Source organism: Colossoma macropomum, unplaced genomic scaffold (genome assembly GCF_904425465.1).
Source record: "Colossoma macropomum unplaced genomic scaffold, Colossoma_macropomum, whole genome shotgun sequence".
Lineage (NCBI taxonomy): Eukaryota > Metazoa > Chordata > Actinopteri > Characiformes > Serrasalmidae > Colossoma > Colossoma macropomum.
In genome coordinates this window covers 9038367-9056284 of record NW_023494802.1, presented here as the reverse complement: position 1 = coordinate 9056284, position 17918 = coordinate 9038367, and the positions used below count along the sequence as shown (strand labels likewise).

The window sequence follows — 17918 nt, the reverse complement described above, 5'->3', positions numbered from 1 at the left end:
AATTATGAATCATGATAACATCGTAAGATATTTGGTTTTTAAAAAAGTTGATGATAATGTATTTATTGTGCTCTGAAAAAGCAGAATGTTTAGATGATGCTGGGTTACAGTCAGGGATGCAGGAAGCCGGCGTGCTGATCATGCTACAGCACCCCCTGATTTCAGGACTGCAGCTGCTAAAATAATAATCCTCCATAGCTGTGCGCTTTTTAAGTTAATGCTCAAATTTCTTTATAGTGAGTTCAGTTCTGAACCTCAAAGCAGCCTAATATTGTTTTTAAACTCAAAAAAATAATTTAACATAGTAATAACGTTAAATCAACCATTACAGGAGATGTAACTCAGATAACATGCCACAAATCAACAGTCTGATTGGTCACCACATTAATTTGCATAAAGTTAGTCCAGAATGAGAAAGCAGAGAAATGATGTGCCTCAGCAGCCTGATACATCAGTTATATGTATATATTGTTGTCTCTTGCCTCATTATAGTGCAGTATGACACATTCTATGTCATGTAAAGTATCAAAAAAAATAAAATGGAATAAGGCAAATAATTTAACATGACATCATCGTTTATGTTATGTATATGCTGCTTAAAATTTCGGCACCCCCAACTTAAAACACCTTCCTGTGTCCCTGGTTACTGTACTAGTTTTGCATTTTATTGCATTTGTAAGTGTACAGAAATAAATGTTGTATTTATATATTGCTACATATTGCTAATTCAAGCAGATCAAGTCACGGTTTCTGTATCGACATTGTCGAATGTGTGTATGAAAATACTGGATATCCGTCTCGGCCCACAATTCTCATATCAGTGAATCCCTGCATCTAACACTTATTTGTAGTGGGTTGCGAATGAAAAAAGAAGAAAACACAGACAGTGTAGTGTCGTATCGTATGTTTAATAACCTCAACATTCTGCTTTTATAATAAATGTCATTATATATTAGTTTGAAATATCCATCAAATCTAAACATCTGTCCAATGCCAATATATTTTTAAGCAAAGATCTACCAGTACTGATATGATTGTCTTGCATCCTTTGTGCCTTTTTGTCCGTTCCAACTTGTTTGCATTCTTCACAAAACTAATTATCATGAATATTGTTAATATGGAAAGTGTCTTTAAGTATCACTAAGTTTTTTTAGGCTACGGATTGCTTACTTTAAGCCTAAAAAGGTAAATCGTGTACCTCTCTCTTTTTTTGACAGTGAACAAGCACAAGCCATGGATTGAGACCACATATCACGGCATCGTAACAGAAAACGATGACAAAGTTCTCCTGGATCCTCCACTGATAGCACTGGATAAGGATGCCCCATTGCGCTATGCAGGTAAGAGGAGGCTTATTATATCATCATCTCTAAACCTTCTACATCCTTTTATCCTTCAGCAGTGTTAATAGTGTTGTATAAACACCAGCCCCCACATATGATCTGAAATATCCTAACTGAAACAAATTACATTGGCCTTTATGACTCTGAATTGTTGTGTAATATGATAATTGAAGGAGTCCTAGTCAGTCAACCAGAGGGTGTATTCAAGGTCAAATGGTTGAGGAGATTTTATTCTCTTTCACATTATTTGCATTTTATTCAAAACTCTTTGTTGACCTGACTTTGGTTGAAGAAGGCTTTGATTATGTGAGTCAACCTTTGCTTGGACAGATTTTTTTGTTTATCCAATCCAGAAATGCCTCCGTGGCAAAGCTTAATCACATTTCTCCTTCTCTAATGTCATTATAAAGCCATCAGACCTGCAATTTAAAATCCTAATCAGCATCATCAGCTCTCACTGTCAGTTATTAGTTTTGCAAATGTGCTCTCTGGCTTCACTCTCACAGGTTAATGAGGTTTATTTGCCTTGTAAATCGTTCATGTTGTAGAGGCTGGGTGCTACAGGAGCCCCCTTTGACGTAGTTCAAAAGTAAATTTTTTTAATGATTTTTTTTTTTTAGACTTTTTTCTGTATTGTAATATTTTATGCTATTGCTAAAACCTTATCCTCTGTTCACATTGTGTTATTGTTTTGCTATCCGGTGTCGGACAGAGGAGGATGGGCTTTTGAGTGTTGGTATAACACATATAGCTCTAATTGATCAACTAGTATCAATATACATTTGTAATCTGCATGATGCTTATGACACTCAAATAGTTAAGGACATGTTGAAGTGTTTTTTTTTGTGGTGGGTGCAGGGAATATTTAATACAGTAAGCTACTTCAGTAAATCTTTCACAGGGCAGTGGCTCCAGTGCCTCTTTCATCTCAAACCAGTAAAGTTTGCTTAGTTTGCAGTATTCTTGCCTCTTGTACATGAGCGGCACAGTGAAAGAGGACGTCCAGTGCTAGCTTTAGCTCTGGCCTCTTCTAATCACTGGGGAGATTTACTTTGGCCTCATTTCAAAGCTCTTTATGCAGTAGGTGCATTGTGAGCACTCTGCCTCCACTCTCGGCTCTAGTGCCAGGCCTCAGAGCTTTCCCAGGACATCTTTCACATCATGGCCCGCTTTCCAGCATTTCAGCTTCTGGGGATTCATCTGTCCACCTGCTGTAAATGTCCAGTTGCTAGAGCCTATAATTGCTCTGACCTTAAAATAATTTGATTGCGATTCTTAACATTAAATCTCAAGTTTCACCAGGATTTGTCTTGATTATTTTGCTACTTTTTACTTATTAGTAAAAATGATCTGTACATGCAGTTACCACTGGTGGAACCGATTGCATAGTAGGGTCATTCTCACTAAACCACCTCAGCATGTCCTTAAATATTTGAGTGTCATATGCATCATGCAGATCACAAATATATAATGATAATGGTTGATGAGTAGAGCTATATTTTGTTATAGCAGAAAGGTTGTGGAGTTCATTTTCCTATTTTAATCTTTTTTTGGTCTTTACCCTAACTCTCTCGTAGGTCAAGTCAAAGTTCATTTATACAGCGCTTTTTACAACAGGCATTGTCACAAAGCAGCTTTACAGAAAAATCCAGGCCAAAGCCCCCATGAGCAAGCCAATGGCAACAGTGGCAAGAAAAAAAACTTCATAAGAGAAAGAAAGAGACTTAGGCCCAATCCCATTTCTTCTTTTTACCCCTACCCCTTGTCTTTGAGTGTCACCCTAACCCCTTGGAACTGAGTTACAAGGAGTAGTGGTTGAAATCTTGCCCTACGAAATGGGACAACCCATTAAAAAAAAAAACAAAAAACAAAAAAAAACATTGCTTCATTAACAGGTTACTAGCAGTGCTCCGTAGGCGACCTGGCCCGTCTTCAGTGATAGCAGAGGAGGGAAAAGTTCAGCAACCTCACTGCTGGGCTTTAGTGACATTTAGGGCATCATAGGGGATATAAAACAATTATTTATTATCGCCCACCACTGATTCTTTGGTGATGCGAAGCTGAAGCTATTTACCAGCTTCTTGTTCACATTTTCCCGTTCCACCTTAAATGGTGCAGCAGTTACATTCTGGCACTTCAGGGAACATGGGAATGTTAGCTATGGAGACATTAGCATGCTATTAGCGATTTTTTTATGCTTGTTATGAAGAAAAGGACCATAATACATTGAGACTTCATTAAACTAAGATAATACAGTGGTTATCATAATTTTTTAATGGAGAAAATACTCACATTTGTGGGTTTCTTGCACAGCCGTCTTGCCGGTTTTTCTTTTTTTTTTTCATAACACTCCATTTGGAGTGTGCCTCTGAAAAACCTCAGTTTGGAGGGCCGTGTAGCCCTAACACTTCACCCTACCCCTCTATCTCAACAAAAATTGGGACACCCTAACCCTAGACGTGAATGTGCAAAACAGAGGGCTAAGGGCTAAGTAGTAGGGGCGAGGGGTGAAATGGGATTGGGCCTTAAAAGGGGAATCCTCCTCTGGTCGACACCAGATAGCAAAACAATAACGAAAGAGCAATATGAGCAGAGAATAAGGTTTTAACAGTAGTACAAAATATCAAAATACAGAAAAGAGGAAAAGCAGATGAAGGAATGGCTCTGATTCAATAGTTCGAGTGTGTGCAGCTGCATCATCAGGAGGGTCAGTTCATGCAGGTGAGGTTTGCACAGCGTTGTACTACAGGAAGCTCCATGGTGGTCAAAATGGTTCAGAAGGCAGAAGAAGCAACAGACCGCACAGGATGGGCATTTGTTCAGTTCAGCAAAGAAACACAGACAGTTAGTTCTGTTAACACAGACTGATTACAGTCTACAGTGTTAACAGAGTGCAGCAGAGACTCCAGAACGTCTAGCTATTACAGCCTAAATAAGAGGGAGAGCCAGAAGGTGATACAGACATGAGGGCTCTCTGAGATGTCAGCGCCCCTCCGCTCCACCGTCAGCAAACCTGAGTGAACGCGTGAGAGCAGCAGGCTAACAGCACCAACACTCCCAGTTTACCATGATACTCTATGTTCCTGAACCCAAAGATCTGCACCTTTTATCTAACAGGAAAAACTACCAAAGTCTCGACTAAACAAGCAGGTTTTTAGCCTAGACTGAAGGTTGTATCTGAGTCACTGACTGAGGTTATTCCAAAGCTGCATAACTTTTGTATGAGAAAATGTTTTTCTCATTACTGATATATGTGTATATATGTTGTTGTGGCACAAGTAAAAAGAAAAGCCCTGACGGCTTGTGGTCATGAGATAAAATTGCGAAACACTATATTTAGCAAAATATATATATTTTAATAATTGTTTTAATAGATGCTTAGCCAGACACCAGTGTATACACACAAGTTGCTAAAAACAAATGTTATTTACAGATTTATCTTCAAATCATGTTGACTGTGAGGAGAATTTGCTCACTTATATTGGAAAAGATAAAATCAGTTCAAAAGGAATGGAATCATTCAGGTTTATCTTGAATTACTCAACCAGCCATCATTGTTTGTATCCAAAAAAATGAAACCTTAAGTTTTTGTCATTGTAATTTTTCTGAAGTGGGGACCTATTATTTGTCATGTTTGTGATTGTAACCCTGTAAGAAAAGTATACACAGTAAACCTTAAATTGTATGTTTAAAAAATAGCCTGAGCATTTTATATTGGTCAAAAAATGAGTGCATGCTTGATTAAATATTATTATAATAGATTATAATCAATTTAGTTGAATCTCCACAATTTTTTATTGCCCCATATTTTTATGCCTGAGTTAATTACTGTACCACATCGCGATCGAGATTGTGTTAAGTATTCTTTGTTTAATATGTATTGTGGTGGTAAAGAGTGTAGTATTATACTATAGTGTAGTATTGTACTATAGTGTAGTATTATACTATAGGTAGACTAAATGACAATCCATTGAAACCTTCACCAGTCTAAAAGAAGCAGGCTAATGCATGGCCTGTGGTAAGCCTTCCGTGGGAGTAAAGAAGCTTGGCTCTCTGACTTTACCAGCACTCACTCTCTCTCAGATTGTGTTAGGAGACATCACGAGGCTGTGTGGGTGACTCGTTGCCAGGCCTGGTTAGTCCAAGATTTTGTGCCGTGCTGACTAATGCAGCATGGCTGTGAGCGTGTATTCAGACACTCACTCAGCTACTGTACTGTTGGTCCTCAGTAATACAAGCTCACTGTTCTAGTAATGCATGACTATCTCTCAAAACATGCAAGACCTCATTAGGTACTACTAAACCTTCAACTGAAGAAAATAATTACGGACATTTCCTCTTTATAAAATTAGAACTGTAATCATACCTTGAAACTGTGGATTCCAGCTCCTGAGTGATGCAACTGCATTGGCCTTATTATTGGGAGATTGTGAGTTCGATCCCCGGTAATGCCACAGCCATTTGTGGCCAGGAGTCCAAGGGACCACAACTGGTCTAGGATGAGTGGGTAGGATGGGCCCTCCTTCTCCCCCATGTCACTCGGTTTGATGCTAGTCAGTGTTGATGTCTGTTAGCTGATGTAACAGAATTGGCAGTTGTTGTTCTCCTCCAAGCATGTTTAGCCATCCAGTGATGTTCCGTTAGCGGCAGTTCGAAAAGATGCAGTGGTTGACTTCATGTGTCTTGGAGGAATCTTGTGCTAGTCTTCACCCTCACAGCCTGGTAGCATTGTGTAAATGGCAGAGACCTAGGTCGCAGGTGGAATTGGCAATGAATTAGAATCAGGCCTGTCACGATTGTGAAATCGTAGCTGATGATTAATTGCCATATAAATAATCAAGATTTTTTTTCTGAATTTACTACAACTGTGGGAAAACAGTTGTGGTCAGCTAAAATCATTGAAAGTGCCTAAAATATTGAGTCCAATTGGCTTTCTTAGTAGAGTCATAAAACCATAGTAGTACCAATAAATTCAAGCAGTGGGGGAAACTATTTGGGGCTCATTTGTGCTAATCCTTTTAATTTCCCATAGCAGGAAAGCTATCGAATTTTGAAGAATGGTCTTCAGTCAATAAGCAGACAAGCCCCTCGTATGTCCTTCAGAACATCCGTTTTGGCTAATAGACATAAGGTTGTAGTTTGTTTGCATGAGTGAAACTATAATCAATTTGAATAGTCATTTGTGTTTTAAGGATGCAAAGGGGCACTCTCTGTGACTCAGTTTCTTCATCGAAAGTCCATTTTTAGCCCAAGATTAGGCTCAGTCTTGTCATCCATATGTTTGCTAAAAAGCATACTTCAAAGGTAATAAGGACTCGCTCTTGATGGATCACAGGCAATATTGGAAACTTGCGGAGAGTTGACACCGGCACAGCTGCATATCTTACCGCTGACAGCAAACTAAAAGCCTAGAGTGGAGTATATGGTGTCTGCAGCATGAATCAATTACTGGAAATCGTTCATAGCAGCCCAGCTGAGCATTGATCATGTTGAAATATGTCTGGCAAGTGTATATTTATCTATATTGGCCTAAATGGATTTTTTAAATTAAAAAAGTAATTCCCTAATGGCATTAAATATACCCAGATTCCATGGATCTTAAGAAGCCTGACTGTACCCTTAATTGAAAGGACCACGAAATGCTAATCTTTAAGGACAGCAGAGTCTCCCTCCACGAGTCGCCCAAAGATGAAAGCCAAGTAAAAGATGAAAGGATGAAGGCCCATAATGAGGAGGCCTGCAGTAGTCCTAGTTTTAAAAAAAAAGGAATTGTACATTTGCTAAAACCTCTAACCCAAGCTGGAAAATAATGTGGACTGGGTTGTGTGAGGTGTGTTGGAAGCAGGTATAGTTACTCAATGCAAGTAGTGCCGAATGATAAATTGTTTTCATATTACAATTATATTACAATTATAACTACAAATATAATTACAAATATTACAATCGGGAAGAGTGCAATTTTTATTACATTATTCAGCGTCTTAAATTTTACATGTGATATTTAACCTAATTACACATAACTTGTGAACTGGATGTCCTGCGCACTACATTCAAGCCCCAAGTCTGATAAAATCAATGTGCTAGTCTTCTTGGCAAAAACAAAGGCTTGGAGCCAAAAAAATCACATTTCAGTTGCAGTTACGATATTGTCCAGAAAAGTTTGATATTTTCTTTCAGCCCTGACCGCAACAGATCACAGTTTAATCTGAAGACTTTTATAACATGCATATGGAATCTAAGTTAGACAGCTAGTCACAAGTCTTGGCTACTGAACACTACTTAGGTACTGAAATTTAGTATTGAATGATATAACATTTTTAGATACTTTATAATTCGGTCAACATTATGTCAATATTATTACTGTTGTTGATGCAGCCTTGATCTTAGCTGTATTATATACTATATTGTGTCCACATCAGGGTGTTGTTTTTTTGTATGGCTGACTGGGTGCAGGGAGCAGTGCTGCTTGTGGTTTTGTCTGTTGGGAAATGGAGGATTTTGGTAGAAGAGTTTGGGGTGTAGTGTTGCTTTGTAGTTGGGAAGAGCGTGCAGAGCCGGTCATTAGAGCTGGCAAGTGCACTGAAGAGACACAAAGCTGCTCCTGCATGACTTCCTCTGAACAGCAGCTTCTAATAGAAAATCCATCTCTAATTGTTGAGGTGAAAACAGGCCGGACAGCTCCACCAGTCTGAGGCCAGTTATGGGGGCAGACTGGGACATGAACAGGCAACCGAACAGAGGCAACTCAAAGGAAATGATCTTTAACACAGTGGGTTTTGTTCAGTAATGTTAGGTTTGTTTAACCCATTATCATGAGTAGTGTCAGTGAAGAAGCAGTGAATGGGTCCTCTTTAAAGCAGCACATGTCTGAACACGACAGCATTTCCACCTTTTGAGGATGGTATTGACTGCTTTAACCTGAATGAGGTTTCATTACCAGGTTTAAAGGGGGATTCCACCATTTTTTTTCCACATATCTACATAATTTAATTTATTAATATGTAAACAAAGTAGTTCAGTGTGGTTTGATGAGAAATGCTCCGTTCTAGGAAAACTTGCCAGAGCAAAATATTTACAGCAATATTAATTGAAACTAAACATAAGAAATGTTTAATGCTTCATAGAAAGATATTACCCAAAATGGTTACTAATCTATTGCCTGATGACTGAGGTTGTTTTACAGTGGTTTTGAGAAGATATTACTCTTAGATGACCTTTTTTTTTTCTTCTTAAATCCTTTCACAGCAGAGGAGCATGCAGAATGTTGTAAGTAAAAATAGCACTAAAAAAATGTATTTAGATTTCTGTGGGTTTTTTTATCTTTACAAATAGAAAATTGAATATAATATTTTATATAAAAACTCAAGACACGTGTACGTTCACTGGTCATTTTGTGTGGTAAATAAAATGGCTGTATGTGCACTGTTAACATTGTGGTCAGTCAAGTTTCCCTACAATTAGTCATTTCATATTAAACCACTCTGTATTACTTTATTCACATCTCAGCGATTGAATTATGTTTTTGAAAAATTGGTGGAGTTCCCGTTTAATGTAAGAGTGGAAAGGTTTGGAAAAATGGAAGAAAAAGATTGTGTTTTGAAATGTATTGAAAATGAAAACTGTAATGCTGATGTGCCTCTTCGCCTTGGTCTCTTTCATGGAAACTACTGTCAAACTATCAAAATTAAACATATTCTATGGGGTGTGATTTGTTAGGACGGTGGGCCAATAGTCTGTTTATTTAATCATTATAAAAATGAGCTCTGTAGAATGTGAGGATGTTTTAGCACATAATGTATCAGAACTTGAACTGAATCTTTACCTCAGGATAAAAAATCATATTGAACCTGAAAACATCTTGTTACACTGCCAATTTGTGCTGTTTTGAATATTGGTTGGATTGTTTAGAGTAAATTAAACTGTAAGTACAAGAAGTTATTCTTATTTTTATTTGCAAAAAGAAGTTATGTATTCATGATGCTGTTTAATTAGGTTGCCTGACTGAACTTTACTAAAATCTCCTTTTTTCTTTTGCTGCGAATGTGGCTGTATGTCAGCTCTGTGAATGTGACTCTGAAACTGCTTAATAAAGTATACTCGATATTCATCATATACATACATATCAGGGCTCATAATAATGTCTGAATCTGCGTTGCAGACAGCTGCTAATGCCTACTGCAGTGTTGACTGCAGCTGCACAATGTAGACAGACCAAATAAAGTATTTCCAGCCCTTTGTATGTATACAGAAAGGCTTTATATGTACATGTGATCTTTCCAGTCTCTCTGTCTTTCTCTCTTTGTGATCTGATCTGAATCTCCTCCTTTCTCTGACTGACCCAGGTTTATCTTCTCTCCCTTCTTGTAGACAGTTTTGAGGTGACCTTCACCAAAGAAGGTGATGACGGGCTCCTTTTACTGCCTTGTAAATTTATTGTTCAATTAACCCACTAACGCAAAATGCATTGGCACTTCACACAGAAACTCCTGTCATGCTCTATAATCTCCCACTTCTCTTTATGGTTTGGTTTACTCTTTTTCTTTTCCCTCACCCTCAATTGTTTGGAAAAATAAATATAATACCTGGATGAAAAGTTTGCTGTGGGGTTTAAATGAGTCTAGAAATATCTGTGCATGAGACATCCATTGTAGTTTGCAGATCCTAACAGTACTTCAGCCACGAGATTAATTTCAAACTAATTGGCACATGCATATACAATAATATTCAACAGTAATGACTGAAACAGGATGGTATGAAAGAAGAGATTGATTGATTGAGTAATTCCTTGAAACCATATATAATTGAACACTTTCAGATCTTTTGAACCCATTTTTGGAAGAACATGATAGTTAGTGTGATGTAAATGATAATGTTATCTGATAAATGTACAATACTGTGCAAAAATAAGCCTCCCGAAAAGAATGGAAGCTGTAATAAAAGCAAAGGGTGGACCCACTAAAATAGAAACGTTTGATATGTTTGGTTGTTGAGGCTCTGTGTAGTTTTCTCTTAAATATCTTTTTTGCTTTTTCTGTCTCTGAAAAAAAAAAAATAACTTGGCCATGTTTATTGAATGCTCTGTCTTTTGCACAGTGCTGTATTTTACCATACAGTATTCATATGCGCATTTGATTTTTCTCTTCAACTCTATTCATTCGACTCAAGAAGTACAGTATCAACTTCTAAACACAGATTTGTCACTAAGGTTTGATTTTTACAAGAAATCACTTCACTGTTTAATGCTGGACCGAAGCAAAGCTGCTGAGATTGTTAAACGTTGCAAACTCTCTGTGGTCAAGAATGGTGTGATGCATTTTCCCGTGGTGTTCCTTCTCCGCACCTCTAATCCGAATCACAGCATGGCAACTTCTGCTGTTTGATGTGGATGTCAAGCAAATCGATATTTCTAACCCCAGCTCTCATCCAGGGGTTTAATTTCACCACTTCTGTTCTGGTTCTGTTTATTATTGTTTCACTCTTTTAGTTTCTTAAGGCTGTGAGAGAGACAACATTGCACAGGAAGACTTCCTTCACGCCAAAACCTAGAGATAAAGGGAATTTATTGAAATCCAGAAGCTTTTCTTTGTTTGTTTGTTTGTTTGTTTATTTGTGTTGTGTTTTAATTTGCTTGAAGGCTTTGAACTGGTATTGACTGAATTTCTGGAACAGTGCCGGACCTCTTTATCATAACTCATCATCGCATCAACTATTAATGCAGCCGTTTAACTTTGCTTTCTTTTCTGTTTTTATTCTCACTCAAACCAGCGAGCAGGCCACTGTAATACATATGAATGTGATCTACAGATAAAGTGGAAGACATTGGCTATCCATTCACTGCTTTTATTTCATTTCCTTTCTGTCCTTTTTTTCTTCTATGACGAGTATTCCTGTGAAATGCCTGTCCACATCCTGGGTTTCTTACTGCATGACTGGATGCAATGTGATCAAGTGGCTTGGACGAGACACTCAGTCTTTTCCCTTTAACTGCCCCCCTCCCTTACCCCACCCCCCCTCCTAAATACTCACCCATTCTACAGTGCTTCTGGCTTCCTCCACAGACCCCAATGTACCAACCCCTTTGGCTGCCAAAACAACTTTGGCTGTTCTTATTTTAAGTGTGGTGTGCTGTTTGTTTTTGTTGTGGGTTTCTTTTGTTCCGTGAGCAGCAGTGGCTGTTTGTCTTGGTGGCACTTTTGGACTGAACCGCTGTGCTTTGCCATTTCTCACCGTGTCCAGGGGAGATTTGTGGCTTCCGGATTCATGGGCAGAACGTACCGTTTGAGGCGGTGATGCTGGATAAGTCTACGGGCGAGGGAGTGATCCGGGCCAAAGACAAGCTGGACTGCGAGCTCCAGAAGGAGCATACCTTCACCATCCAGGCCTATGACTGCGGAGAGGGTCCTGACGGAACCAACATGAAGAAATCTCACAAGTGTGTAGACCGATTTGCCCAACGCCAAATTTACTTTTTTAAGCAATAGAACACGGATAACATCACGGCTGTGATTTGGTTGCAGGCACAAACCAAAGGCACGTACAGCAGATCGTCACAGCCATGATGTTATTTGCGATACTGCCTTGAGTGTTCTGCTTTTAAGAAGAAAAAGAAAAAATAAAGCAAAGAAACCTCGAATACAGGGTGACCCAAAAAATTGACATCATTTGAGATGTGAATATCTGAGTAACTACATGTCCTGGGCAAATGAAATTAAATAGGCTTCATGTTGAACAATACAAGATTTATTAATCAAAATTCGACCAAGATATTCAGAGGGATGTAGATTTTATAACCGATTTCACAAAGCTTCACAAATGTAATATCTTCCGGTACTGGTAGTGTCCAGATCCCTTTGCCCTGCACAGACAGCCTTCCTCTTTTGAATTTTTTGTGCCATGTCCAAATCTGCTTTCCAGTCGGTGCATTTTTATTGAATTTTCTCGAAAATGCACGCTGCACACTCGTTTGACTGTGTTCGAGCATATTCTAACACACAAAATGCTTTTTCATTTCTAGTGAACACCATTCTTCAACCTGAAAAAAAAACATTAAAAATTGAACTTGGTTAGTTTTTACACATTTTGTTAACATTTGAGATCATTTGAGGGAGAATTGGCTGTTATTAGACTACGAAATGATGTCAGTTTTTGGGACATCCTGTATTGTATCAAATGTGCTGTAATATTGACAATTCCTATCATTTAAGAAGTGGTATAATTTTGCTGCATGGATACAGCCATGAACTGATGCAGGATCAGGTTCAGTTCAGCCTTTTTAATATTTGCCAGATTTAACTGAATGCCATTTTATTCCAACCAGTCTATAAAGAATTTTACAGCACATCTTGTTTGCTGAATTAAATTGTATTGTATTCTTTTCGTTTCTGGATAATTTTAATTTGTTTAGTTCTGCCGTAATAGCTGTCCCCCGAATGCTATCGCAGTTGTCATTTTATTTAATCATGTAATTTTATTTAACTACATTTTGGCATGTTTTGACACGTTGAGCCTGCACTTTGGAACTTTTTCTGTTTGTTTTGAGGTAAAAAAATGACAAGACTGTACTCTCAACAATAACTTTCCATCAAATTCCGATCATAATAACACATGTCCTCTTTTGCTTATAAACATGGATGTGGTATTGATTGGAAAATTTACGATCCATACTTTCCCAAGAGGTTTTCCACCCGTTTCAATGAGTTACAAGTGAGCAATAAGCAAGATCAAGTTATAGCATGCATAGGTTATCACTAATGATGGCAACAACCTCTAAGCATTAATGTCTAGTTTAAATTTAATGCCTGCTGCTGCCCTGAAGTAGATGATTAGTGAGAAAGTGATGTGGAGGTGTGTAAGAGTATAGGATATAGGATCCAGCAGTGCTTCAGTTCTCAAGCTTAGTATAATAACCATCAGTTATGTGCAACTGAGAAAACGCTGAATCCACATTTGCTCTCTGTTCGACGCCTCTTTGATTTTCACCCAGGGCTACTGTCCACATTCAAGTGAATGACGTGAACGAGTACTCGCCAGTTTTCAAGGAGAAGTCATACAAGGCCACAGTCATCGAGGGCAAAAAGTACGACAGCATCGTGAAGGTGGAGGCGGTGGATGCTGACTGCTCTTTCCAGTTCAGTCAGATCTGCAGCTATGAGATCGTCACCCCTGATGTGCCCTTCACCATCGACAAGGATGGTAAGATGCGAGTGGCTGAACCAAACTCCTGCCAAAAACGCCTTATTTTTAGAACACAGCCGCCCTGACCTAAGGCATTTTATTTATTTATTTATTTAGTTTGCTGAAGCTGCACTTGTGCCGATTTGGAGAAATGACTGCGCAAATCTGATTGTGTCTGAGTATCAGGACACCTGTTTTTTCAAATCGTGGTCCCGTTAGAGGTTGAAAATAAAGCTTTCTCTTGTATTTCTCTTGAGCATGTTAACCAATGATGGAATGTGTGTTTAAAGTCACTTTTATCTCAGAAAAATGGCACTGGTGAGATAATAGCTTACCATGTGAGAACCTAAGACATTGACTGATACTTCTATCTTTTAATACTGTTATAGTATTCTTTTCTCTGAATTATGCAAAAGCTGCAGGCTACCAAAATGCAGCAGGAAGCCTTTGCACTTGTTCTAGCAACTCCAGATTATTGAAGCATAAAATTTCTTGCTTCTTTTTCAAGGATTTTGTAGTTTATTACGTATTTGCATAATCTGTTCTTTTAAGGATATTTTTGGTGTTGTGCCAGTATGAAATGTGCTACATGTGGAAAAAAATATATAGAAAGGTGCTTTATTGTTGTTGTTGAAGCTAAATATTGTTGCTTTATCTCTCATGTAGGCAACATTAAAAACACAGAGAAGCTGAACTACGGTAAGGAGCGCATGTACAAGCTGACAGTGACTGCCTACGACTGTGGGAAGAACCGTGCTTCAGAGGACGTCCTCGTCAAAATTAACATCAAACCCACCTGCAAACCAAGCTGGCAAGGTATCAAATGTGTCTTTTGTGCTTTGCCATCAGGTTCAGCTGAGCAGAGTTCAGTTTGACTGGCTCGTTCTACCATGGTCTCGATGTCCAACATACAGTGGATATGTTTTTGGGTTCAACTAAATGCATAAAAATTAATTGCTACTTAGAGCATTAATAAGCTGCATGTCTTTGTACTGTGTAATATTGCTGTTAAACAGCTTCTCATGGGTTCATTTACTTTTCCCGAGAATATGTTAGGTATCACTTTCCAAATGAAAAAATGTCCTGTGTGTGACTGACAGGCTTTAATAAAAGGATTGAGTACGAGCCTGGCACAGGAAGTCTGGCCCTGTTCCCCAGCATTCGCCTGGAGACCTGCGAGGAACCAATCACCTCCATCCAGGCCAGCATTGAGCTGGAGACCAACCACATCGGCAAAGGCTGTGATCGGGACACATACTCTGAGAAGTCCCTGCACCGGCTGTGTGGTGAGTCACAGCAAGCATGTGACAGCAGAGTGGCAGTCTAGACTCCGAAGTCTGGACTTTTTACTTGGGGCAGATTAATGTGTATGATTAACTAATCTCTTGAAATCACTGCTGGTAACCAGTGACAACATTTCATTACTGTTTTTTTTTTGTAAAGATTTGAATTCATACCTTTCATAGCTGACGCTTAGTTTCCTCTTACCCCAAATCTCATGAATCAGCAAGGACATATTTTGTGTCTTTTATATTGAGTTGTAAGTAGAATTGAAAGTAGAATTGGCTTCTACTGCTATTTTTTGTCTATTTTATAGGTAACTACTGTTTTTAGCTGTTACTTATGTCTCTATAACTTATACAGTTATAGAAAAGAGTATGTCATGCTGTTATTTTTCTTGTTCTGGAAGTAATATTTTTATATTTCTTTGGATCTAACCTCTGTGACCTTGCAGTGCATGTCCATTTGCATCTTCACCTTAGCGCATCCTAGTTATTGCAGTGGAGAACTCTGCCACATCGCACGATGTGTAATGGTTTGTGATGCAGCAAAATCTGCCTCGCCACATGGGAATAAACTTCAGCAGATTTCAGCTTCACGCAAATAAATGCAACCACCGCACTGCCTTTAGCAAATCAGACAATGGTAGACTGGTTTTGTCAAGAATGGTAAACATAACTTTCCCCAAGAGTAGAGACAAGCAACAGTGGCTGTCCTTTTCTTCTTTGAATCCATTTCCATAACAACAGATCTGGTGTGGCAAAATGCGCCGAGAAAAAGTGCAAGTGGACACATACGGTCACTGTTATCATTTGTTCTGTTGGTTAAGGCTGCTTATGTGTTCATTCAGGTGCCAGCACGGGCACTGTGGAGCTGCTGCCCGCTCCCAGCAGCGCCACCAACTGGACCGTGGGCCTGCCCACTGACAACGGGCACGACAGCGACCAGGTCTTTGAGTTCAATGGCACTCAGGCTATTAAGGTTCCTGAGGGCGTGGTGAGCACTAGCCTGAAGGAGCCTTTCACCATCTCTGTGTGGATGAGGCACGGACCTGGCGGCAGGGAGAAAGAAACCATCCTCTGCAACTCTGATAAGACAGGTAACAACATCAGATACACCAGATCTAATGAATACAGATCAAACTGGTGTGTACTGTACATATACTTCTATAAATATGGCCCACACTTCAGCTTCTCATTCTCATAACTGCACAACTTGAATATTGGTTTCATAGCAGTTACAGAAAAATTCATAATTCGTAGTAATTACGAATAATAATTCTCAGGAAGAAGTGCTGAATAACAAAACCTGCATTTCATAGGGGTAAAGCTAAAATAAGTATATGACATGGTGCATTGCTTGATAATCTGTAAAGGCTGTTGATCTGTGGTGAGTCTTACCCATTCATGTAATCTGTGTTTGAGATTGAAGCTGTTATTGGACCCCTGTATGTCAAATAGAAGCTGTAATGGTATCACTTATGATTGATTTAAAAGGAGGTTATGAAAGGTTTAAAATGTTTCACTGTAAGTATTGTGGATATTGAAATCTCTCTGTTGGGTTGTCTGAGAAAAGCTGGATAGTGTCATCAGCTGGTCTGGGGCTTATGTAAGAGGGATTACATCATGTGGATGTCCCTGTGTACTGAAAGCAATCCTACTTTGGTGTGAGAGAAATCAGGACCGCAGCGTGTCCATTCACACTCGTGCAGTTTGTCCTGGTCATTGTTTGTATTACTTGTTGAAGCACGTGGACCGAGCCCAGTGCTGGATGTCTTCACACCCAGCAGGCACAAGGCTGAAACTTACTAGAGAACTGAAAAATCATGCCTTATCAGGGCAGAATGTTGCAGTTGGGAAGAAAAATAGTGTTAATACTGAAACTGTAGGGATGCACGATCTGAAACGAAGTGGAAAGTCGAAATGGGCAGATTTTTACACTCGATTAGCAGTAGGCCAGTTTTATATGTTTTTTTAATCAATCTAACATAAATAGCACGAGTCAGGTAAGTGCACTCGCACTGTATTTAAATGCTGCTGCTACATCTGTACCAAAGCATTGTTTTGCAGGACTTGTGCTAAATAGTCATTTGTCGCTTACTTCTGATGTAGCACTTAATTTGATTTATGTTACATAAATACATTTTTATTTTAAGAATTTTGGTTCATTAAACAGCAAATAATGTTATTTATATTGTGACTTTGGCTAAAAGAAAGTGCTAGAATTCTGCTAGTGTGTTTCATGTATGCATTTGGTCCAAACAGTGTGACTTTCGGGTTTAGGGAAGAAAAAAGGGCAAATAAAAATCGGCCACCAATAATTCATTAATTCCTTATATGCCCCATGTGTGGGCCCACACCTCAATTCCTCATTTGCATAAAGCACGCTTCCAAAACACATTTGTTTATTCATGCAGATGCTAATGTATACATCTTACGATTGGTAATTAGCATGCACTTTAAGTGGTTAAGCATAATTAAATGAATAAAAAAGGACTGAGAATGTGACCATGTTACTTGTGCTGGTGTCATTTGCAGAGATGAACAGACACCACTACTCCCTGTATGTGCACAACTGTCGCCTGGTGCTGCTCCTGCGCCAGGATCCCACTGAGTCGGAGAACTACAAACCAGCGGAGTTCCACTGGAAACTCGACCAGGTGAGTCGTCAAGGATCTTTTTGGAACAGGTTTATTTTGGAAAGTGGTCCCTACTGGATTTCTATGGCCTGTGTGTGTGGATGTTGTTGTGAGTGGTAGTGATGAATGAGGCACTTTGTGCACTATGTAAACCTACCCACAGCCAAATATAGACGGCTTAGTATAGCTCTGCCTCTCCCAGTGATCCACATGTATGAGAGAAATATAAAAAAAAAAGTCACAAATGTTGGTCAGATGCACTAAGATGATTGAATAGTAAAAAAAGTGAAGCATTTTGCCTGTTGAAACATTTTGTGCATACTTTTGTGCATCTGAATGTTTTAGGTTTTTAATTTTAACATGAAATGCACAATATTATTTAAAGCTGTGCAGCAGTTTTCTATAGTTGCTCTATTTAGTCTAGGGGCTGTGCTTTTCCCAGTAGAGAGAGTTGTTTTCAGAAAAGGATTTCAAACTGGAAA

The 17918-nt window shown here is 38.8% G+C and overlaps 1 protein-coding gene across 4 annotated transcripts in view; it reads left to right on the top strand.

Annotated features, from left to right (window-relative positions):
* The window catches only part of clstn1 (calsyntenin 1), a 57117-nt gene that overhangs the window by 22109 nt on the left and 17090 nt on the right, over positions 1–17918 (top strand). For 2 of the 4 annotated variants that reach the window (XM_036590834.1, XM_036590832.1), the window contains exons 2-9: positions 1218–1340; positions 9711–9740; positions 11580–11775; positions 13327–13535; positions 14184–14333; positions 14618–14803; positions 15649–15897; positions 17336–17457. In XM_036590834.1, coding sequence (XP_036446727.1) covers positions 1218–1340; positions 9711–9740; positions 11580–11775; positions 13327–13535; positions 14184–14333; positions 14618–14803; positions 15649–15897; positions 17336–17457 — 1265 coding nt within the window. The remainder of the gene's footprint in view (positions 1–1217; positions 1341–9710; positions 9741–11579; positions 11776–13326; positions 13536–14183; positions 14334–14617; positions 14804–15648; positions 15898–17335; positions 17458–17918) is intronic. The other 2 variants (XM_036590835.1, XM_036590833.1) reach the window with 1 other exon arrangement.